This window comes from Acinonyx jubatus, chromosome B2 (assembly GCF_027475565.1).
Source record: "Acinonyx jubatus isolate Ajub_Pintada_27869175 chromosome B2, VMU_Ajub_asm_v1.0, whole genome shotgun sequence".
NCBI classification, from domain to species: Eukaryota; Metazoa; Chordata; class Mammalia; order Carnivora; family Felidae; genus Acinonyx; species Acinonyx jubatus.
The window spans coordinates 96260489-96285925 of NC_069385.1; the positions used below are offsets into that span (position 1 = coordinate 96260489).

At 40.7% G+C, this 25437-nt stretch overlaps 2 protein-coding genes across 21 annotated transcripts in view; one reads left to right on the plus strand and one right to left on the minus strand.

The window, feature by feature from the left end:
- The window catches only part of BEND6 (BEN domain containing 6), a 60040-nt gene extending 42024 nt beyond the window's left edge, over window positions 1-18016 (minus strand). For both annotated transcript variants that reach the window (XM_015070146.3, XM_015070145.3), the window contains exon 1: window positions 17878-18016. The gene's annotated coding sequence lies outside the window, so the exon portion shown is untranslated. The remainder of the gene's footprint in view (window positions 1-17877) is intronic.
- Window positions 18017-18679: 663 nt separating this feature from the next.
- The window catches only part of DST (dystonin), a 490174-nt gene continuing 483416 nt past the window's right edge, over window positions 18680-25437 (plus strand). For 9 of the 19 annotated variants that reach the window (XM_027057529.2, XM_053222637.1, XM_053222640.1 and 6 more), the window contains exons 1-2: window positions 18681-18942; window positions 19540-19601. In XM_027057529.2, the coding sequence (XP_026913330.2) occupies window positions 18762-18942; window positions 19540-19601 (243 nt within the window). In that variant the 5' untranslated portion in view covers window positions 18681-18761. Of the gene's footprint in view, window positions 18943-19539; window positions 19602-25437 lie in introns of all 19 variants that reach the window. The other 10 variants (XM_053222643.1, XM_053222633.1, XM_053222646.1 and 7 more) reach the window with 5 other exon arrangements.

Genomic DNA, 25437 nt, shown 5'->3' on the forward strand with positions numbered 1-25437 from the left:
CCTTGCTTGGCTAACAAATGAACCACTCAGAAACTTATTTTGGTTGCATTTTCACTTCATTTTGTTTCATTTGATTGTTTAGTAAGCTCTATGCCAAATGTGGGGCTTAAACTCATGACCCCAAGACCAAGAGCTGCATGTTCTATTGACTGAACCAGACAGGAACCTCCCATTTCTTACTTTTGTGAAGAAATTCTACTGGGATGAGATATTTCATTTTACATTTTCTAATTTTTCTGACTGTTGCTGTCTTGTGAATTGTGAATATTGGGACGAATGCTTAGTTTGGTAACGTTGACATATATCATGTTCTTTTAGCACACCTATGGTGTCACTGTATCATAAATGCAATGCTTTGCCCAATTTGATGACAAAATAATCCACACCCCACTCTGCTTTAAAAGCATGAAACACCTGGGGGGATGCTGGGTGCCTCAGTTGGTTAAGTGTCTGATTTGGGCTCAGGTCATGTTCTCATGGTTCCTAAGTTCAAGCCCCTCCTCCGGCTCACTGCTGTCAGATCCTCTGTCTCCTTTTCTCTTTGCCCCTCCCCCACTCATTCTCCCCCCCCCCCCCAAAATAAATAAGCATTTAAAAAAAAGCATGTAATACTTGGGGCGCCTGGGTAGCTCAGTCAGTTAAGCATCAGATTCTTGATTTCTGCTCAGGTCATGATCTCACAGTGGTTAGATTAAGCGCTGCTTAGGGCTCTGCACTGAGTGTGGAGCTTGCTTAAGCTTCTCTCTCTTCTCCTTCTGTCCTTCCACCACTTGTTCTCTCTCTCTCTCTCTCTCTCTCTCTCTCTGTCTCTCAAAAAGAAAAAAACTGAAATGCAGTTTTCTCTCTTTTTCTTTTTTGACATGATTGTCATTCACTGGTAATAAAAAATAAATAAAATAAAATGCCTTGGTATGACAATATGCATGACACTAAAACACTGTGAAGTTATTGTAACTGCATTACTGTGATTTGTGGGGTACTGAGCAGCAGTACAAAATGATGAGATTGCCTCGTATAGTTTCTGTCACAACAACTCAACTCTGTCCTCATAGCATGAAAGCAGCCATAACAATACGTAAACATGTAAGTGTGGATATGTTCCAATAAAACTATTTATGAACACTGAAACTTTAATTTTATATGATTTTCACATATTATGATATGTTATGCTTATCTTGATTTTTTTCAACGATGTAAAAATGTAAAAAGCATTCTTAGCTTACAGGCTGTACAAAAATAGGTGGCGAGCAGATGAGCATTAGTTTGCTGAACGCCATAGGGGCTCAGTTACAGTATTTAAATGCAGTTTAAACCGTGTCACCTGCTTTCTTTTCTTCCATCTTCACTTCTTTTCCTGTAGAACAAGCCAGCTGCTTTAACTTTTCTCTCCTCAGTGCCTTACTTCACTGTACATTATTACTAATAAATTAAGATCAGTACTTGAGAGACATAATACGTACATAGAAGATCCTATGGCAAATTGTTATTATTTGATAAAACTGAATTTTGCCAGATATAACTGATACAGACCTGTTAAGTATCATTTAGTGATGGTAACGGATATCAGACTCCGAGGTCACTGGGGTTGAGGATAACTCCAGGGTGGAGGGAGGGGGAATGGGGAGTTACTGTTTAATGGGTATAGACTTTCAGTTTTGCAAGATGAAGAGTTCTGGAGATGGATGGTGGTGATGATTACACGACAATGTGAATGTATTTAATGCCTCTGAATTATATACCTTAAAATGGTTAAGATGGTAAAGTTTATGTTATGTGTTGTAAACACAATAAGAAAATTGGAGAAAATTAGTTTACAAAAACGTTGCTTTTGTAATAACCTTACCTGTAATAAAATTTTCTCCTGCTAATATGATTTTTTTATATATAATTTATTGTCAAATTGGTTTCCATGCAACACCCAGTGCTCATCCCAACAGGTGCCCTCCTCAATGCCCATCACCCACTTTCCCCTCTCCCCCACCCCCCATCAACCCTCAGTTTGTTCTCAGTTTTTAAGAGTCTCTTATAGTTTGCCTCCTTCCCTCTCTGTAACTTTTGTCCCCCCCTTCCCCTCCCCCCTGGTCTTCTGTTAAGTTTCTCAGGATCCACATATGAGTGAAAACATATGGTATTTGTCTTTCTCTGTATGACTTATTTCACTTAGCATAATACTCTCCAGTTCCATCCACATTGCTACAAAAGGCCATATTTCATTCGTTCTCATTGCCAAGTAATATTCCATTGTATATATAAACCACATCTTTTTATCCATTTGTCAGTTGATCGACATTTAGGCTCTTTCCATAATTTGGCTATTGTTGAGAGTGCTGCTATAAACATTGGGGTACAAGTACCCCTATGCCTCAGCACTCCTGTATCCCTTGGGTAAATTCCTAGCAGTGCTATTGCTGGGTCATAGGGTAGATCTATTTTTAATTATTTGAGGAACCTCCACACTGTTTTCCAGGGTGGCTGCAGCAGTTTGCATTCCCACCAACAGGGCAAGAGGTTTCCCGTTTCTCGACATCCTCTCCAGCATCTATAGTTTCCTGATTTGTTCATTTTAGCCACTCTGGTGTGAAGTGATATCTCAGTGTGGTTTTGATTTGTATTTCCCTGATGAGGAGCGACATTGAGCATCTTTTCATGTGCCTGTTGGCCACCTGGATGTCTTCTTTAGAAAAGTGTTTATTCATGTTTTCTGCCCATTTCTTCACTGCATTATCTGTTTTTCAGGTGTGGAGTTTGGTGAGTTCTTTATAGATTTTAGATACTAGCCCTTTATCCGATATGCCATTTGCAAATATCTTTTTCCATTCCGTCAATTGCCTTTTAGTTTTGTTGATTGTTTCCTTTGCAGCGCAGAAGCTTTTTATCTTGATGACGTCCCAATAGTTCATTTTTGCTTTTAATTCCCTTGCCTTTGGAGATGTGTCAGGTAAGAAATTGCTGCAGCTGAGGTCAGAGAGGTTTTCTCCTGCTTTCTCCTTTAGGGTTTTGATGGTTTCCTGTCTCACACATTCAGGTCCTTCATCCATTTTGAGTTTATTTTTGTCAATGGTGTAAGAAAGTGGTCTAGTTTCCTTCTTCTGCATGTTGCTGTCCAGTTCTCCCAGCACTTTGTTAAAGAGACTGTCTTTTTTCCATTGGATATTCTTTCCTGCTTTGTCAAAGATTAGTTGGCCATACATTTGTGATCCAATTCTGGAGTCTCTGTTCTATTCCATTGGTCTATGTGTCTGTTTTTGTGCCAATACCATACTATCTTGATAATTACAGCTTTGTAGTAGAGGCTAAAGTCTGGGATTGTGATGCCTCGTGCTTTGGTTTTCTTCTTCAATATTACTTTGGCTATTCAGGGTCTTTTGTGGTTCCGTACAAATTTTAGGATTGCTTTTTCTAGCTTCGAGAAGAATGCTGGTGCAACTTTGATTGGGATTGCTTTGAATGTGTAGATCGCTTTGGGTAGTATTGGCATTTTAACAATATTTATTCTTCCAATCCATGAGCATGGAATGTTTTTCCATTTCTTTGTATCTTCTTCAATTTCCTTCATAAGCTTTCTATAGTTTTCAGCATACAGAGCTTTTACATCTTTGGTTAGGTTTATTCCTAGGTATTTTATGCTTCTTGGTGCAATTGTGAATGGGATCGGTTTCTTTATTTGTCTTTCTGTTGCTTCATTATTGGTGTATAAAAATGCAACTGATTTCTGTACATTGATTTTGTATCCTGCGACTTTGCTGAATTCATGTATCAGTTCTAGCAGACTTTTGCTGGAGTGTATTGGTAATATGATTTAGTTAAAGAGTAAATCCTCAAGTTTCCTCAAAAACACAATTCTTTCAAGACCAACCAGAAGGGACATATCAAACCTCTTTTAGAATGACTACTTTTCAGGGGACTTCAGGCCAATATTCTGTTACACCATCTACAAACAGATGATTCAATGTTTATATTACCTGCCAATTAGCAAGTTCAGAAGGAATATTGTGAATTTGGTATTAAGCACTCTTAGTTCCTGATAGTAGAAGATTCACCTAGTAGTTATCTGCCCTTCTTTATTTTTTATTTTTTGTTAGAAGAGATCATTTCATTAATTCCCTATATAGTACATGTAGAATGTGAAATTAAACATAAGCACAGCCATGAGTATACCTATGATATGTGGTTGGTTGAACAATATAAGTCAGTGGCTTTCAACCTTTTTTGGAGGCTTTACATTTTGTTCTGGGAAACAAACACACAAAATTAAAAGAAAATTTCATGAAACATTCTCACCCTTACTATATGTGATACACTCTCTCCATTTCTAGTCTATTTACTATATTGTTTTATTTTTAAAAGTGCTGATCATAGCGTATTAAATTGATTTCACAGCTCACTAATAGGTTATAGCTCATAGTATGAAAAACAATGTTTTAAGCAACATCCAAATTATGAAAAACATACTATCTACAAAATGAGACATAGAGAAAGGGTAGCTTTATAACTAAAGAAAGCAAATGAAGTTAATAAAAATATAAACTCTTAATGCATTTAGGTTTACTTTTAATAAGTTGATATAGTTAATATCGGAATTCAAAAGGCAAAAGCCCACCTCTGAAACTGTAATAAACGAAAGTCACCATATTTAAGAAAAATAGATGAATATCAAAATATAATTCAATGTAATTCTCATTGGCCTTTGAATCACAATATAAATTCTCTATTATGAGCTGAATAAAAAATGTGAAAGCAAGTACCGCACTATAGTAAAGCCTAGTTGCCCTTACATAATTTTCAAAAGTTTCAGATTGTTTTCTATACATATCAGTTTTGGAATGTTCAGACATAAAATGTCCTTTGCACTACCCAGGTCAGAATACGGGCTGAAGAGTTCCCTCTAAATGAGTTCCAAAGTTCCAAGAAGATGGTGCCAACATAATTCTAAATATTCACAGGTCAGTTTAATGTTCTCTGTGAAATGGGCTCCCAGTTTCAACTCAGCCTCTAGTAAAGTGGGACATAGGGGAGGAAGATCCATAGTATTTTTAGAAAATTATATATATGCTAGAGGAAGAGAAATCAAGATCAGAATGGCTTCTCCTGCAATACCCACAACACTCTATGAGCAAAACTGGGGCTTGTATGACTTTCTCATCAAAGTGCTCTTGATTTCTGCATAGAAATTACTAGGTTGTACTAATGTCCAATAGGGAACTTTTCCTCTTTTTACTCCTTCCATTTCCAAAGAACATCTAACCCATTTTCAATTTCCAAGTTATTCCAGCAATATCCTGATTAAAAAGATGATCAATATACTTTAGGATGATTCAGCAACACAGCCAAACTATAATGACATTACTTAGACTAGACTGAAGACTACGTGTGAGCCTAGGAAATGTAAAATATGTTTGAAGGACTATATACCTGAAACATTTTTAACTTTCCATGATGGGAAAAGAAAATGACAATCTTACAGGCCCAGGGTTTGCAGAAATACTTTTAATAAAACTAATTTAACTAGTAAGCAGTGATACCATGTAATGGCATCTATGTAATCACTATCTAGGAAAGGAATTAATTTTGGTCACCCTACTGCCCTATATGACATTTCTCCAATCCTGTCTCCTTCATTTAATAACAATAAAAATACAGCTAACATTTACTGAGTGCTTACTATACATAAGGTACTATGCTAGCATTTTACCTCTACTATCTCATTTAATTCTCATAGTAGTTCTCTAGGATATGTACAATTATAATTCATACTTGACAGATGAGGAAACTGGGTTTCTAGTGGACCCTGACAACCACTCCTAATTGCTAACTCGTAAGCAGGCTAAAGAAGGTCTCTAGAGCCAGAACTTAGAAACTAATCATCAAATCACCTTGCAAAAGATTCCGTTAACTCCAGTAACTAGGTTTTTTGCTTTCTTCGCTTGACTAAGTCCCTTAAAGTGTCCTCCTTGCTGAAGTTTCTGCTTTGTAGTCCCATTCCCTGAGAGACAAGTCTTGACCTGCTTCTTAGGACTGTAGTCCTGCTCAGACACAAGTTCTGGAGACCCTCCCTTTATCCCTCCATCTCCCTTCTCTAGCCATCTCTATTCTGCTGCCTAATTAGGAAGCTGACCTGTTTGGGCTTCTTATCCTCTTCCCAGTTGGATTTAGCCAGTGGGGTGTCCAAGCAGGAGATCAAAGGGAAGGAGGACAAAGAGTCAAAGAGAATTTAACCTCTTGTCTCCTTTCTTATGGGGTTATCTCAGACTTTTATAGTAGCTTTGTCTATATGATCTTCTCCTTTCATATTGGAATACCATTTCTTTTCCTTTCCCTTTGAGCCTATGTCTGTAAACATTTCCATTATGACTAACCCTGGGGTACAGCATTGTTCGTCTTGGTTTCCCCACACCCAGCTGTTATGGTCTGAATGGGTGCCCTCCACATACACTCTCCCCCCACCCAAATTTGTATTTTGAAATCCTACCCCACTTAGGTCACGGTATCAGGTGATGGGGCCTTTGGGAGGTGATTAGGTTATGATGGGGGAGCACTCCTGAATGGAATTAGTTCTCTTATATAAAAGGCTTCAGAGAGATCCTTATCCCTTCTACCAAGTGAGAAGTCAGCAGTCTGCATCTTGGAAGAGGGTCTCACTAGAACCTGACCATGTTGGCCCTCTGATCTTGGACTTCCAGCCTCCAGAAGTTGGGGAAATAAATTTCCATTGTCTCTGTAAGTTACCCAGTCTCTGGTATTCTGTTATAGCAGCCTGAATGGACTGACACTAGCCATCCACATTAGCTTCATCATCTATACTAGAGTTTCTCTGTTTCTCTTGATCTGGCAAGAGAGCCAGATGCTAAATGATCCAGCTTTTGTCTTACCTGAAGTTAGATAGCTTACTTTCATCTTAATGTGTTTAGGAAGAAGACTTTTATAGCAGAGAGGTATTCGCACAGAAACCAGAGGCTGGGAATGGTGGAAGACAATCTTTACCTCCTCCACAATGTTACTTATCCCTATCAATTGTCTATGAAAAGCTGGTAGCCATGCATGGAGTTATTTTAAAGCCTGCACAAGAAAGTATATGCAAAACTTAAAAGGACTCTGGACAAGGCTTCCTGTGGTTCCAGGGTCTCCAAAATCTCTAGGAAACATCAGTTTTTGTGAGAAGTTGTGGCTATTTTTCTGTTACCATCTTCCCTGCACATCCACCAACCCTTGGTATTTATGTGACTTTTCCCCATTTATCAGAAACAGATGCAGAGTTAAGCATAAAGGAAAGTAAATCAATTAAAAGTTCCATTTTAGAATAACTGTAAGTCATGTAAATCATCTTCCATTTCACATTTTTTTGATTAATGCAGAACATTCTATTCATCTTGAAAGTTGAGGGCAAGATGAGATCATTATGCTTTTTACTTCAAGTAATCATATTCTAGAACATTAAATTTTAGACCAATTTCTAAAATTCACAAAATGTAATAATTCTGATGCAAGAATAAATGTCTATGCATAAAAATCAGGAGTGATTCAACTTTCAAATATTAATTTATCATATCAATTATAACATGAAAGGACAAAGTAATTTCTCTTTGAAATATCTGCCCCATTATACCCTATATTAATATCATATATTAATGAAATAACTGGTTAGCATTTACAATGTCTCTATTAATTTTTTACTTTTATGGTCTCAAAAGTTGAGGTCTAAACATAATTAATATGCTGAGTCACATACTTGAGATAATTTACTTAATAAATCACCTTAAGTGGTTTGCCCCCTCATCTGCTACCAGTAACTTTCTCATCCTAATATTTTTTCATACCACGTTAAAGCAACATTAAAATTAAAAAAATGATCACCTACATTTCACACTTTTTATTAAGTTATTTCCCTACCTCCTATGTATAGGTCATTAGAAAAATGCATTCATCTGTCTTTACAACTTATAGTATTTTTCTATCAATAAATTCATAGAATGATAAAAAGGGAAGGAAATATAAAGGGCCATGTCATCTCTGTTACTTGTATTGCCAAACCTGGGTGTGGGCAGCCATAGGGCAAGTCAGGACTAGGAAGTTAGTTAAGGGTGGAGAATGCAAGTCTTGATCAAAGAAGGAAGTCCAAGGAAATGGAATGGATCTACTCAATCCAGCTAAAGTCTAGAGAGCTATATAAAAGCAAGGAAGGGTAGATGGGTACAGTGAGTTCAAAGTGTGGAAGTCAACTTCAAGGTTCAAGAGTGTCAAAGATTGAGAGGAACAGGGGGCTCAATGGTGGTGGCATTTTGGGACAATGTTGTGAATCCAGGATTCTGAATTCCAGGAGAGAAATTGCTCAAACAGCCAAGGCAGGGGGACAGAACCTCAGGAAGATGTTCATCCTATTCACAGCAAGAGGGGGAAGACTAAACATCCTCCTACCAAAGGAAAGAAAGCTGACTGAAATACCTTTTTCTGTTTTTTTTTTTTTTTTTGGTAGAGGTAAAGTCTTGCGACATATGTCATTTGAGAGAGTTTTCCAGTCTGAATCTCTTCTAAATATATTAGATAATAAAGCAGTTTCACATAAGTGGTCACAAACACAGGACCTAGAATCAATCAAACTGTCTGGATCCATAACCATAGATCCAATACTTACTAACCATGTCACATGTCTGTGCCTGTCCCCCCATCTGTGAAAAGGTGATAATAACAGTATTATGTCTCATAAAACCATTATAAGACTATATGTTAGGTATATTAATAGCATATTTATTAATTTATTTATTTAGTTTAGTTTACTAATAGTAGTATTTTTATTCTTAATTGAAGGAAAAAGACCCAGATCCTCTTCATACAGCTTAGATTACACATAAAGTGTGTGTGTGTGTTTGGTGAGTGGTGGCTTACAAGGGGCAGCAGTGGGGGAGGCATTAAGAAACATAGTTAATTAACTTGGATGCCTATGAACTATATGAGACAAACCACAATCTTACTTAAAAGTATAAAGAAAAATTAGTAGACCAATCCCCCCCCCTTTTTTTAAGTAGGCTCCACAGCCAATGTGGGGCTTAAGCTCAAGACCCAAGAGTCACATGCTCCACCCACTGAGCCAAACAGGTGCCCCTTTTATGAAAGACAGAAAGATGGTCTCTAATAGAGGCCCTTTTCCAAAGTGGGACTCTGCTTGGCCCCCCAAGCCTGTTTAGCTTCCTGGAGGTGCTGATTTGAATTTACCCAATGATGGGGCAATGAAATGGTAACTTTCAATAAAAGAAGTCTTGCTAGACTGAAGGATAGAGGAAGTACTCTAGGAAAATCCCTCAAAGGGGAGGAGAAGATCTCTTGTGTGCTGGGAAACAGCTGATATACTGCTGGAGTATCTGGCTGGCCCTCATTCATCTAAGGACAGTCAGATGAGAGAAAGGGTAGCTTTCCAAATCTAACTGGGAGGAATTCCTTCAGGGGAAGGGCTGCAGTGGCAGGGAGGCAGTGTAAATGAAAAGCATGCAACAGAAACCAAATGGTTTTTGAAGTGCTGGAGAATCATGGCACTTGCTGGCTGTGTGATCTTGGTGGAAATTCTGTTCTCTATGCCTCAAGGTCCTTATCTATAAAATACAGATGAGTAGTACCTATCCATTGTTGCTGTGAAGATTAAATGAGTAAATGTATGTAAAGAAACATTTAGCAGAAGTATTAGCTACTTACTAAAACAACTTGGTTGTCCACCCCAGGACAGCCATTCAGTAATGCAAAAGTCCAGGACATGTTGTCTCATGCCCTTTGAGTGAGAGGAACAGATGAATAAGATTGGACCAACTAACTCCCAGGGTGCTGCTGGTGGTGTCTCTTAATCCAGGCACTGAAACCCAGACTTCAACAGCTCACAGAAGGCAGACCACCAGGGGGTCTGGTACACTAACTGCAGTCCTATTGTGTCTTCTCAAGGTGGATTCCTGCCTTGTTTCAAATGGACACAAAAAGCAATTGTGCTTACTTGCAAAGAATAGTGCCTACTGGACTCAGAGCGGGCTGGGACACTTAAGTAAGTAATGGCATCAGTTCAAAGTCTGTGTGGAACACATAAATGTTGTGTCACTAAACCCTTCACAGTCTAGAGGGTCAGAAGGGAACCTGGAGGAAATAGAACCAGCCAGACTGAGAGATCAGAACACCCCTGGAAACTGGGCCTGTCCACTGGAATGAGAAAGTCAAATGATGAAATAACCAGCCTCGTGTTGTGGCAGAATGGGATCACAGTGATGAGACATTGGGGCCAAGTGTTCTGAAAATATGGTGATGTTGGGGGGCAGGGGAGTCAAAGTTCATAAGCATGGCAAATGTGGGAAGCTAGACGTATGAGTAGATGGAGCTGAGTGCTTGGTATGGACAGGCAGTCTTCTATACCAAATGAAGGATTATCCTTGTTGGATTGAGGGCCCCAGTTACCAAGTTTCCACAGAAGGAAGAATGTTGAAAGGCCTCAAAGATTGTGGGTTGAGGCAGGATTTAGTAAGAGTAATTGCTACATTCACCAGGATGTCTAGGAATAGTTTTGGGGAGCTGGATACTAAGTCCTTCTGCCTTTCTTTTAAGCCTTAAGACTATGGAGATCCTTGCAGACCCTGAGCTCAGAACTAAATTCTAGGACCAGTGTTTTTGGCTCAGAATAGACTTATCTATCCAAACATCTAGCTATAAATTGGGATACTTAACTGGCCTGAAGACAGCTCAGGAATCAAGTTAGCCCTTCTTTCCATGATAGAGGTCTATGGAAGTGGTCCTAGATAGTTAACCCAGTCTTCCCTTTCAGTGTTAGAACTGGCATCTCAATGAAAATTACCTTAGGGAACTCACTTGCCTCTTTCCTAACCTGTTCAAAGTTGTAAGAGGACAGGAAACTCACAGCAGATCATGTCCAGTTAGTCTCAGGGTGGACAGCATTTGCCTGCATTTGGGAGATGTCCCTGAAATTTTATAGGTTAGAGTTGAGAGTTTCCTCAACTCATCCTAGACTGACAGTGTTTATGACACTTCTCCCAGTCTCAGGGGAGGTACTTAGGTGATGCTAATGTCGATGAAACGAGAGAATCATTTGATACTGCAGAAACGTGGTATCTGTATGGTTCTGATGATTCTCTCTCTCTCCCTCCCTCTCTTTTCCTTCCTCTCTCCCCTCCCTCCTCTTCTTCCCTCCCTTCCTTCCTTTCTCTTTCTATCTCTCATCTCTCTCTCCTTAATAACTCTTTAAGAACCTGATGAAAACTATGGATCATGGTCCCTAAAAGGGACCCACATTTTTATGCATAATTTCAGGACCCTAGAAGTCTGTTTATGAATTCCAGATTAAGAACTCCTGCAGCAGATAGGACCAGCAAGAACAGGCTTTAGTTTCTTGGCTTTCTTCATTGAAATGCAAACTTTACTATATTCTAATATGGTGTGTTTGCTGTTTTGTTTCCCTATTTTACTCCAGAAAGTGTGTCGAGGTTAATCAAGACATTTTAAGATATACTTTTCTTTCTGTTCTAGATCTGTGGGATGTCATTATATTGGGATAATTTCAATAACCTGTGGAATTGTGTGTCACTGAAAACAGTTTTTCTAATCATCAGTTACTCATTAAAGTTCTCTGTTCTTCTAGAGCGTATTACGCTACATGAAACAAGTCAGAGAAAGATAAGTATCATATGATTCACGCATATGTGGAATTTAAGAAATGAAACAGATGAACATAGGGGAAGGGAAGGAAAAATAAGATAAAAAGTGAAGGAGGCAAACCATAAGAGACTCTTAAATACAGAGAACAAACTGAGGGTTGCTGGAGGGGAGGTGGGTGGGGGATGGGCTAAATGGGTGATGGGCATTAAGGAGGGCACTTGTTTGGATGAGCACTGGGTGTTATATGTAAGTGACGAATCATTAAATTCTACTCCTGAAACCAATACTACATTATATGTTAACTAGCTTGGATTTAAATAAAATTTAAAAATAAAAAAAAAATGGAAAAAAAAAGTTCTCTGTTCTTCTTGGGATATTTGTTACCTCTGCTTAGTGACATTATTCTTTCAGGCTATCAGCATGCTGATGAATTAGCATATAAATTATTAGAACAAAATATTTAATGCAAAAAGGCTACAAAATATTATTATAAGAAATGGAGGAAATTTAGCTGGAAATGTTGCTATCATTTCATTAAGATAATATGGGATTTTATGCAGAAACATTAGTCAAGATTTTATTCATCTCAAGGCACCTGGGTGGCTCAGTTGGTTAAGTGACCTACTTCGGCTCAGGTCATGATCTCATGGTTCCTGAGTTTGAGCCCTGTGTCAGGTTCTGTGCTGACAGCTCAGAGCCTGGAGCCTGCTTTAGATTCTGTGTCTCCCTCTCTCTCTCTGTCCTTCCCTCACTATCTCTCCCTCCCTCCCCCCTCCCTCTCTCTCTCTCTGTCTCAAAAATAAATAACATTTGAAAAGATTTTATCATTGCATATTTACTATGCAACTATAAACCTCCTATCTTACTTTTTTTCTTCTTTCACTTGAGAATGCAGTACAAATGCTTGTATCTTATATGACAAGCCTTACCTTGGAACTCGAAGGCACTAACTTCAGCTTTCAAACTTGCTTTGTAAATTGCCCTTACTTAGAAATGGTGGAAATATTTTACACTCTCTGAATAGTAATGAACAATGCTGCTCAGTGATTTATAACTCTAAGAGCTTTATGATTTGATTTATGAACAGCTCTCAAATTTTCCATTGGCAGTTCATACAACTATGAGTAAATTTTCTGGCCAAATGACTTAGTATTTTGCTGCATGACTGATCCCACACTCAATGTTAGAAACTACATAAATGAATTCTATTTGCTTGTGGATAATAAATGATTACTTTCCAAAAACTGTCTGCAAAGCATTCTAGAGTAGATGAATTCAATTACACTGACATTTTAAAAAAAACTCTCAGACTCCGTAGACTTTTTTTTGAGAAATCTGTAACGTTCACAAAAAATAACTTCCCCCCCCATGCCCCAACAGCATTATTCTAGATTCTGTAACCCACAGGACAATAAATCCTAATTAGGCTCTAAAATTCCTAAAATGTCACAAGAACAATTTGGAATGATTCACTTGAAATATTTTCTCTTACAATGGTGCCTGTAAGTTATTTCAAAAGTTTTTATTATGGCAAGATGAGTCCTTTCCCATGTACTGAAAATAATATTTGATATTACTGCAAATAATAATTTTTCCTTCATAAACACAAATTTTAAAAAGACATCCACCCACACGATGGCTCCCTTGATTCTGGTGGCTAGAAATTGCCTCCAAGATTACATTAGATGATGTAGGTTCTTCTAGAAAATGAAGCTCCTTTACCTTTCAACACAAGAACATGTGCTTTGTTGGCACAGGTCTTGGTCTCACTCTGTCATGAAAAGCCATTTGTGAATAAATAGGTGATACAACACATTGCCTCAGATACCTCTCAATTTTCCTTTTATGTCATTTAAATTCTTTTTTTAATTTTAAAAAATGTTTATTTATTTTTGAGAGAGAGGGAGAGAGAGAGAGAGAGAGAGCACGCACAGGAAGGGGAAAGGCAGAGAGAGAGGGAGACACAGAACCTAAAGCAGGCTCCAGGCTCTGAGCTGTCAGCACAGAGCCCCACATGGGGCTCAGACCCACAAACTGTGAGATTATAACCTGAGCCTAAGTCAGATACTCACTGACTGAGCCACCAAGGCTCTCCTATGCCACTTAAATTCTGAGAGTAAAAAGCTTCACCAGTCCAAACTCAATATGATCCATTTCTAAAACTTTGTTGCTAGAGCCATTCTTACCTACACTTTTTGTTTCCAAAGGGGTCATATTTTTATGTAGTGTCATTGTGTGATTATCAGTTGGGTAATACACTCACTTCCATTTAAGTTGTAATAAAAGCTTACAGATAACCTGGGCTACATTCCAAGACATTCCTTATCTTTGTCTAAAAAAAAATCACTCTCCTAGTTTGAGTGTTAGTAGTCAGGGATGGTGGGGAGACCATGGGCAGGGAGCCATCCTAACCAGTCAGGGTGAGTGTTAACTGCAGAGTCAAAAGCAGCTGGAGAGCAGAAAGAACCCATGGGGGTGGGGGTGGGGAGAAGACTGCAGGTAAGTTAAAACAAACAGCTAAACCACACCTGGCCAGAAGAATGCCTTCTTCCCTCCTCTCTTTAACTCTCAATTTCCCCTCCCTCTGTTGGTTCCATTTCTCAGGTTCCCTGGAAACTTTTTTAGGTACCCCTATCCTGATCAAAAAAACAAAACAGAAACAAAACAAAACAAAAAACAAACAAAACCCAAAAAACCATTACTCAGGCTTTAATCCAGCTCTCTCTACTTGTCCCTTTTAGATGAATTAACTTTTAGAGTTAGAATTTAAGTTTTCTGGTTAAATTTCTCCAAAGATTGTGGACAGAGGTTCTCTACTGTTTTCACCTCCTACTCCCTCTTCAACATGTTGATGTTTGGTTTTAACCTCTCCCACCACAATGAATCAGTACTCTGGAAGGTCACCTCATCACCAGTCCTCAGTCCTTGCACACCTTCCCCTCCCATTTGTGCCTCTGTTCTAGTGTGCCACTAAATTGGAACACTTCCTACTCTGGCTTCCGTGGACTTGCCTTCTGCTGTCCTCTGCAGTCCACAAATGAAAGTTGTCTCCAAAGTTCTGGTTCCAAAGTTCTGGTTTCCTAGTTCCTCTTCCTTAGTCATTTTGTCCATCATGACCTCAACTGTAATTTATGTTCATGACTCCCAGTCTGTCTCCGGTTCTGACTTTTCTACCCATGTTTCTGTGGGCTTGTTGGATAATTTTACATGGACATTCTGGTGCCTCTATCTCAATGGGTCTAAGATTCAGTTTGTCCTCTTTTCCTACAGAACTGTCCTACCACCCTAGCTCAAAGGTTGAGTCATCTTCATTCCTCCCTTTCTCTAAGTTGGTCACCACAAAGCTTAGGGTGGAGCCTCCTTTTCTTCCTGATGCTTCTCCTGACCCATGAATTAGGAATTTGTGCCACAACTTCCCATCTCTTAGAGAAGTACCACAGAGCTTCTATCTTTATTAAAGTCCGTTACTCACTCTTACTTTGGGAGGCAAATGACTCAGTGATGGGGGAAGTTGAGGAGGGCCTTCCAATTGATATATGAAAGGTCCCCTTCTCACATATGGTCCTGTCTCTTGTTCATTAATGCTGCAAACCTCATGAGTGGGAGAGTGTCACACTCTTTTTGGCCTCTGGTCTCCTGGTAAGAAGTAGAATCCTGGTGCCCTAGTGTTGGGAAGGCCTGTAGTTCTTCAGCTGTGACTGGATGGGTGTGCAGAGTTAGGAGAAAAGAAATAAGATATCTCATTTTGGCCTTGAATCTAAGCCATGTTCTTCAATCTGACTTTACTCTGAATAAAGTTAATATTTTTGTTTCCTTTTGGCTCCTCATGTGTGTTCTCAATCCAATTTGGCTCAATCCAAAGGGAAGAAGGGCTGCGTGATAGGTCATCTTCTACATTCCTGACACCAAACACTCCTATTTTTATCAACTCATTTGTCTTCTCTTGGGTGACCGTGCTAACTCACTATCATAAAAAGTCAAAATATTATATATACTTTTCCATCTTGATTGCTCATTTCTTCATATGAAACATTGACCAAGGACCTTCCTCCTCCATTCCTACCGCCAAACCTTAATCTTTTTGTGACTGATACAATGTCAATTATTCTTTGTAATGAAAACCTAGCAGAAAGAAAATATATGAATTCTATTAAATTAACTTCCAAAAAGGATTGATTGGCTAATTTAATATTTATTAAATTCCACAATGCATTAGCATTACATAAACACACAGAAAGAAGCAATTAATAACATGCCATTATTTGGAGATGGAAATGATAAATTAGCAACAAATCAGAAAACAATGGAACCTAAATACTAAATTCTATCAATGATCTGGTTTCCTTATTATTAGTATCCTTGAGGTAACTGATGTAAAGAACAGACACAAATGCATCTAAAAAGAAATATCTATAATCCTACTGCACGCAGTTAAAGCATTTGTCTGCCAAGAGAGATAAATGATGTTCTTGTGTATACTTGAAACTTATAAATGGCTGCAGCAAGACACAGGATGGTAACAATTGTGCTAAAGTAATAGCTCAGAAAACCATAATTGCTATTTAGTTGCTTTTTGTTGTTAAAAATGCAGACTTTGGAGCAAATTGGTTACTATGCTGTGTTTGTGGTCTTAGACATGTTTCAAGGATATTTAGACCATTTTAGCTCACTCACAAATTTTAGTCAGTGAGAAGTATCAAAGTAAAACTGACCTTTCTAAATTCTATTAGTCATTTCTCCCAATGTTTGCAAAAGGTTAGTTCATTTTTGTTGTTGTTTCAAATTACTCTACTGGGCCACTGGGAGTCAATGCAGTAAAGAATTCTTCCTTTCCTGATGTGCCACACATTGTGGACAGTCTTCAATACTCCTGCACAATGGACAGGAGTACAATCTCTCACTGCAGTGGGCTGTATCAGGAGACCTTTGAGCAATGTGAACATGAGGCTATCCTACCTGTCAGACCGCGAGTGCCAGGGGCCTCTGAAGCCTATCCTGACTTGTAGTATATAGCCTATTCTCTGACATTCAACATTCCCATATACAGCATCTTATACAGCATCTGCAAGCAAGGTCCTTGCATCTTCAAACCCAAACGACCGAATGTGATACAACATGTCAACAACTTGACTGTTTATTTTGTTTTAGGAAACATGTTGTACATAAGAACATTTAATCTGTGGTTTCCCACGTTTATGAATCTGGCATTTAGGAAATGCATTAGCCAATGCCTTTTGGAATTTCCTTTAATGCTTACACGTGGTAACGTGTTCTAGGCCTTAAGAACATCAATGGTTAAGCTTTTATGCAGAGTTGCACTGTTGATTTTGTATAGTTAGAAAACAATACTGATTTTAAATTCCTACACGCAAATAAAACTTAAGTATTGTCATCTATTCTTTGAATGCTTTTCAGAATTTTACAAATTACTTTTCTATGACAATTTCTTCAGTGTCTCAAATGTTCCAAAGTAAGAGTCCACCTTTGTAGTTATTAGAAACTCCACAAATGCAGTAATATGTTACTTTATGTCACTATAATTGCAGTTGCCTTATGCGGGTAAATAAAACAAAACAAGTTAAAAACAGCCCCCCACAGGAAACGCCTGCATTGCCTAGGGTGCAGCTTAACGCGGTATAGCGAGCGCTGGGCCTGCCAAGGCCAACCGATGCCGCAGACTGCAGCCGCAGCGGCGTCCGGGCCAGGTGGCGGTGGCTGTCCGCAGAAAGGCACACTGCAGCGCTCCCGCCACACCTTCGGCGTTGGCATTGCACCAGCGACCACTGTAAAATCTCCCGGCATCAACAATATACTTTTTGCTGGTTATGAAGAAAGGGGAGGGGGCCGGAGGGAATGTGTTCATTTTGAGTGTGACAGATCATTATTTCCTCACACTCCCTGAAATATTTCTCCTCAAAATATTTACAAGCCAATCTCCAACTTCCTTTATCTGCCAGGTCTCTAAATCTTAAATTGCCTCTCTCTCCAAACGCACTAGATGAGTCAGGGCTTGACGGTAAATGCATGGAAAGTGCCCGTTTCTCGGCTGCGAAATAGCACCTAGATTGGGGGTGTCACAGTTCACGTCTGCAGACCGGAGCGTTCTACCGGGGAGCGCTCCCACTTTAGAGAGGCTTGGAGAGGGTGGGCCTCCCGTTCTTGGAAAACCCCAATTCCCAGGGAAGGCCCTTCCCGGCATTCACGCTTCAGCGTGCGAGGAACCCCCCGCAAGCAATAGCTCACCCGGCTGCATCCTCCAAAGCCCCAACCTCGGGGCGGGGCGCGGGGAGGTGGGAGGTGGGGGTAGCACCGCCTGCAGGCTCCCGCCAGCGCCTCACGGTTTTCCCCCTGGCTCCTTGGCGCCCCCTGTCGCCGGGCTCCCCAGCCGTTCGGCCCAGGGAGGCTGGATAGGTGGAAGCCCCAGGTGTCGGGGAGCAGAGAGGCGCGCGATCTGTGCACCCGCGGACCGCGCGGACTGGCGGGCGGCCCCGCGGGAGGGCGCTGGGCGCTCAGGCCCGGGCGCAGCCCGCGGCCGCCGCCGAAGCCGCCGCAGCCATGTCCGCGCGCCCGCGTTGCCGCAGCCCGGCCGTGATGTCATCAGGCGAGCCCCCGCCGCGGCGCCCCATTCCCGCCCCCCGCGGGCCGCCGCCGCCGCCGCCGCCGCCGCAGCCCGGGCGCCGAGTCCCCGCCCCGACCCACGTGCGCCCGGCTTGTGGGATGCCGAGGCCGGCGGCGGCCGCAAGACGATGCGCGGGACCCGGGTGGCCGCGGCGGCAGTGCTGCTCCTCCCAGCCCGCCGCGTCCCTGGCGGGGCTGCGCCCGGGGGCTGCGCACGGACGGGGGCGGGGGCGCCTGGGGAGAGAGGGGGGAGGCTCCCCGCCGCCAAGTCCCTGCCTCGTCGCCGTCTGCTGAGTCATGGCAAGCGCTCCCCGCAGCCCTGGATCACTCGCATAGCGCGGCTGGCGCGGGGTGCGCAGCCATTGGGCTGGGCGCGGGGCCGCGAGCGCCGGGCATGACGCGCTGAGCCGCGCTCGCCCGTGCCCGCCGCTCCGTGGTGCGCCCGGCGCGGGTGCCTGTGCCGCCGCCCTCCAGCCCCGCCGCCGAGCCGCCCCCGCCTCGCCCGCACCATGATCGCCGCGGCTTTCCTCGTCTTGCTGAGACCCTACAGCATCCAATGTGCCCTCTTCCTCTTGTTGCTTCTGCTGGGCACCATCGCCACCATCGTCTTCTTCTGCTGCTGGCACCGCAGGCTCCAGAAAGGGAGGCATCCGATGAAATCGGTCTTTTCGGGTCGTTCAAGGAGCCGAGGTAAGACACGCCGCGACGGCTTTCTTTCGGGCTAGGAGGAACATTTAAGCCGATTTGGAGAGTGAAGCGGGGTTCTCTCTCTCTTCAGCGCTGCGGTCCCTACCCCCATCGCTGCCCACTTCGCAAGCTGAGTACGTTTATGTATATAACGTTCTTTGCTTGCCCTTTTTGCCCTCACCGCCTTCCTCCGGTCTCTGTTGGGATACCCACGGTGATGCCCAGAGCTGGGAGGGGAGGAGGCACCGACGCCGGTTCTTAGCGGCAGTTTGCTAGAGCCCTAAGGGTAATTGGAGCGGAATCCGGGGCTGCGGCAGCCTCCCTCCACCCATCCATCGCTGGAGCTTAGGGGTAAGAAAGTAAGGCACGGAGAGTTCGGGGCTCCCCAACTCTCCCAGAACTTTCCCTGAAACTTCTCGCGGAGAACTCACCTAGAGATCGATGGCCTAGTAACCTCCCCGCCCTATAGTATGTCCCCACTGAATTTAAGGCGTCCGGGATGTGTCTTCCCGACCCTTGTCCCTCAGGTAAGTCCTTAGTAACTCGGCAGGTGAAGAGCAAGGAGTTAAATGAGGTCTCGTTTTTCTCTTTTCTCCCCAGATGCTGTTATGAGATCCCACCACTTTCGTTCTGAGGTAATTTATTTAGCGCGCACGCTCAAGGTCAGAAGAAGTTCTCTTTCCTGAGTACCAATATTAATCATATGCGTGTTAAGAAACCAGCAGGGCATTGAATGGCGAGCATGCTGCCTCCAAGCCTAAAGTGACGTTTTTTTTTAAGCGATTCCCCACCGTTGGTGCCCGCCGAACCGGCGGTGTTAGCGGATTTCTTGTGTGGTGGAGCCACTGTACCGGAGGGAGAAAGACGGCCCTTAAAAGCGCTACAGACCTTAGGAAACTTCGCCACGGGGTGGATCTCAGTTTCGTTTACAATATGTAATTTGCGGGTGGAAGCTGTCTGGGTGCTGTGAGCTGGTTGTGGTGGTTCCCTTGGAGAGCCAACGACAGAGGGGAGCTCTTAGGAGGTTGGTGCAGAGCAATTTGATCCATATGCATTTCATTTTAGTCTTTCCAGTGTACATTCTTACTCACTCATAAAGCTGCCCATGTTTTCTTCGGGCCATCTGATGCTTTTTGCAAAGGACGGTGGTTGTGATCCGGCCTTATCTGATCCCGTGCGCTGGTCTTTGCTCTCCGAATGCGGACCATCCCTACGTGAGCAGGTGATGTGGGTGCAGTGATTAGGTGGGGCTGTTATAGGACCAGCCCCACTGAAGGTAGGACAAAACAAAAAGCACAAGCTCTCCCAGGCCCAGCATTCCTTTATGAATTTCCAGGCCAACCCCCTACTTAGTGTGAGACAATTTTCCCTCTTTTTAGGAGAGTTTCACACAGCCAGGCTTGGAGGTTACCAGTAACGATGCTTGCTGTGGTTTACTCATTTTAGCAAAGACTTGGTAGTTAGACACCCTCCATTTACTTGCTATTTACCTGAGACGTTATTTCACATTTCGTTTCACTAGTTAATCAGATGTTTTATTGCACCATAGATGTTTTCTTGGACTCTGGTTGCTTGAAAGCTTTAATTGAATTATTACAACATCACTATAATGTTGCACAGTGAGTAATCCCACTGCATGTAGCCCTGGAGGGTGGGTGAGAACTCTCTTCTCAATTTAGGATACTTAAGAGAATAAATTTACCAGTCAGATAATCAAGAGGTTCCATTTCTGTCTTTTCACTAACTAGCTGTGTGGTTCTGGAAAACTCTCTTAACTTCTCAGCATCTCAGTTTCCCCATCTGTAAAATAGTACCTTGCAGGGTTACAGTGGGAGGGGAAATTTACAAGTAATTATGTAAAAAGAAAAAAAAAACAAAACCAAAAAACAACCCACTTAGCTCATAGTAAATATTCTGTAACGGGTAGCTACCATTACAGGTTATAAAATTGAATTTAAAAATGTGTAAAAATAAAAATCTTTGCACAATTTAAATGAAGTCTTAATTCAACTAATTCAAACTTAAAGGAAACAACATAAACTCTGTTATGAAGCAACATTTTTGAATATCTGCTTAATTAAATAGAATAACTCATTTAGATGTGACAAAAATAAATAATGGTCAGGGTGCAAACATCAAAATTTAGGATTTTTATTTTAAGAAGAAGAGATTACCAGCTCCATACAAATAAGTGATAGAACCAAAATAATCCTGTTATGAATTACTTTATTTACCATTAGGCATTTTAGCTAAAACACAAATGAAAAAATGCGATAGGACTATGTCTTGTTTAGTTATCTCTCAGTTAAGCATTTATCCTGTGCTTGCATTTGGTTAGGAAAGCTGGGGACAGTTGTTTAATGCTTTAACTCATTTCACACAATTCCTAATCCAATTTGACATCTTGTCTATACTTCATATTTGCCTAATCTGCTAGCATATGAACTCTTTGAGGACATGAACCATGTCTCTCCTTTTAGGGCTGTATCCCTACTGCCTGGTATATAGTGGGTTCTTAATAAATATTTATTGAATGAATAAAAAAATTTCTCATTGTGTGCCAGTTCTCATAAATTGGCAAATAGAACCCAGAGTTGGGCAGAAAAAAAAAATGCACATTCTCAGGATATTGCTTGGAATTCAACATTTGCTGAATCTCTTTCCAGCTTTTAAAATTGCCCTGGAGTTTGTATTAAAAATGTAAGTCACTAATTATAACAAAATGAATTTGGTTAGAATGTTTTTTTCTCAGGAAATTAAATACAGTATTAGCTTAATTTGTTGATGGGCTATCTGTGTGTCTTTCTGTACCAAGTTTCTTTGGTAAACTACTCAAAGAAAGTTATGTGAACATCCCAAGTGCATGAGAGTGCCACATTTTTTCACTGTTTATGCTTACCACAAATAAAACATTTTCCTTTAAGGAAAATATTGGGAATTACTTTTTTTTTTACTCCCTTTTTATCAAAATGCCATTTCTTGCAGGATTTTCTCCTTGAGAAATACCTCTGAATATTTTGGATTCCAGCTTTTCAAAAAATTAGAATTTGAGTAGCATAATGGATATTCTTGTTGCTTTTTAGCAGTAGCTGCTGCAAAATATTTCTCAAAGAAAATGTTTTGAGTTTTTGACCAGTCATAATCATACTGAACTAAGAACTTAGTGCCTTCTTCATTCCAATCTCAGTAAGTAGATAATTCACTTTCAGCATTTCCATTGCGGTCAAATAAGGAAAATGAGTTTAGGATATGCTGACTCATTTGGAAATGTGAAAGAGCTTTGGGAAAGCCCTTGAACATGTGAAGAGGTTTGTTAGCCCTGTGCTGCTTTGCTTGGCAGAGGTTATTGCTTCTGCTACCTACATTCTCAGGAAGGAGTCCAACTGGACAGGAAATTTCAGGATGTTCCTTCCCAGATAGTCATACTTGTCCAGAGGGGAAAACCATGGCATCAAGACCCACTTTGCTTTGTGAAGAAAGTTACATCCCTCACCTGAGGAGCTTCAGCTTTGTTTTTCTCACAAAGTATATAATAAACAAATTTCTTCAACATGAAGTTAATTTCTTCCTCATGAAGCTACAACTAAATAACATAGATGTTTATAAGATGTTTTGGAAGTGTAACCATCTACCAACACTTGCAAATTCATCTTTACTGGCTTAATAGTCCTCTAAATTTTTCTTAAATGTTTATTTATTTTTGAGAGAGAGAGAGAGAGAGAGAGAGCTCAAGTGGAGAAGACAGAAAGAGGGGGACAGAGGGTCTGAAGCAGGCTCTGCGCTGATAGCAGTGAACCTGATGTGGGGCTTGAACTGATGAACTAGAAGATCATGACCTCAGCTGAAGTCAGATGCTCAACTGACTGAGGCATCCAGATGCCCCAACAGTCCTCTAAATTTTAACAATAGTATATGAAAATGTGACATTATTAAACCAGCCAGCAGGGTCTGAACACTATAACTCCAACTTACCGACAGATATAAAGACCCAATTAGATAGATAGAAATGTGTGTTTTATGTCTGAATATAAAGAACTTGTGTAGTTTTTGTTTTCATAGCAAATGAAGAGAAGTGATTTCACATTGAAGTAGGGCACAGTTTAGAAACCCAAGTATTCAATCTGAACATCTAAGAAGTGTACTTTTCCTGAGGATTTATAATGTTTTATGCTGTGACTTTACACAATGGTTAACTGTTACACTGGATTCCTGTGGTAAAAATCAGGCAGTGACAATCCTGATTTTAAGGAAATTTCAGAAAGTGATATGGGTAATTGAGGTACCATGAGATTTCAAGAAAGAGCCTTGGGAGTACTTCAATAGGATGAAGACAATTATAATGCCCTTTGAGAATACCCGGAGTGAACAGTGGTAAATGATCCCTATTCATCAGCTCAGTGGAATAAGGGGAGCCTTGTTTCATATAAGGAAGGGGACGAGTGTGTTGTGTGTCTATCAGGATTTGAGTAAATATCTTCACTTCCCGTTTCAGGATAAGGAACCAAAAGAGTTAAGCTAAGCAGTTCTCAAAGAGTCACATAGCAAGATAAGGACTGAGTAAGACAAGAACTCCCTGGCTACATTTTGTCTGCCCTATGGTGTTTAACTGTGTCACTCATAGCTCAGAGAATAATATGCTCAACATTCTCAATGAAAGAGACAAGCTAAATTGAGTGAATTTCTTACAAAGCTGAATTAGGTAAATCCTTTAGACTTCCAATGATTATCCAAGTTATCGTAGATGAAAGGATAGTCCACACAAACTCTCTTGGCCTCATTATGTTCTCAGAGTGTTCCTTTAACAAACTGTGCAAGAATAGTCAGCAAAATAACCATATTTCATAGCTTCTCGTTAAACTTGTGTATTTCATTGAGAATTACCCAATTTAGTGAATTAGAGAAAGTGATAGTTTATTATTTAGCTCTCTTTTAAATTGGATTATCTTTATAAATAAATTCTTTGCTTAGAACTAAAATCTAGGTCTAAATTAATTTATACTAATTAAATCAGTCATAAATTGAAGTCTACACGTGATATGGTATTAATTTAGCTTCACTCAGTTATTTTCAAAATAAATACATTTACATTTTTGTTCTGTACAAAGTGTGACGTTAGATAGTAGGGCTAACCGAAGGTCTGAGGTATAGCCCTGTCCTTGACGATTGCTTCTAGGTCATTTCCAATATCAGTGCTGAAATTGTATAGTTGCTGGTCTCTTCTGTTATGGTAACTGAACTGCTGTGCTGTTTCCAACTATGAATCACAAATGTGGCAAGAGCATCAAAGGCTAGGGTGTACAAGTACAGCCAATACATTTGTAAAAAAAGACAAATTCACCCTGTTCACAGAGCTTTATTATGCCAGAGTCACCACTACCATATAATTTACCCTTATATTAGCTACATGGCAACCAAACAGAATGCTAAAAGAAAAAAAAAGGAGAAAGAATAGAAACCCATTTTTTCCCCCGTGCAATCCAAGCCAGTTAAATGCATCTAGATAAAAGTTGTAACAAAAGCTTTTCCAGAGAAGTTTGAATCTTTGTCTAATCTTAAGGCTCAAGAGTGACTCTTTTTTGAGATTTGGATTACAAAATAGAACTAGGCTAACAAGTATTGGTTTAAAGAAAGGAAGGTAAGCGTAGAGTTTAAAATCCTGATTTGGGGTTCCAGCTGTGCCACTAACTGGGTGATCTTGGTCAAGTCTCTTAGTATCTCTGAGACTTAGACTTGGTGTTCACTGGTAACATGGAGATGATATCTGAAGCCCCTCCAGAAGTAATAGGCCATGTTTCTGCTATGTGCAAAGCATCATGCTAAAAAGGCATCATGTAAAACATGATTCCTGCCTTCTAGGAGATTAAGGCAGATGAAGGTAAAGATATAATTAACAAAAATACCAAGGAACAAATTATGTATAGAAAAGGAATGGTTGGAATCGTCCTGGTGAAATGACTGCTTCTAGCTAGGGTGATCAGAAAGGCCTTGCAGGAGGCGGTGATATTTACACTGAAGCATTCAGGTTGGGTACTATCTGGCAAGACAGAGAGGAAATGAGAGCAATCCCCCAGCAGAATACGTGAGGATAGGCAAAGATTTAGGAAGGTATGTGCCTGTTTTCAGAGCTCAGAATATGCTAATATGATTAGAAAAAAGGGTTCCTGAGATTGCAAAAAGAAGTGTAGAGGTAGAAATATAAGTGGATGCCAGCTACAATAACAATATTTTTTGCATACTACTTGACAGTTAGCAAAGGACTTTGACATAACATTATTTTGTTTGAACACTTTAGGAAGGCACCTGCTATGAGCCCTCTCAAGAGAAGCAAAAAAATCACTTTTTGATTTCTTTCCCAGCAACTATAGCAAAACAGCCCTATCACTGTTTTTTTGTTTATTTGTTTTTGTATGCTCAGGGAGAATGGAGAGTCATGTCCACTGCTGCAGAGGGCCTGGGAAAATGAGTGGGTATGGGCTTTTCTGGTCACCCAGAAGCTGA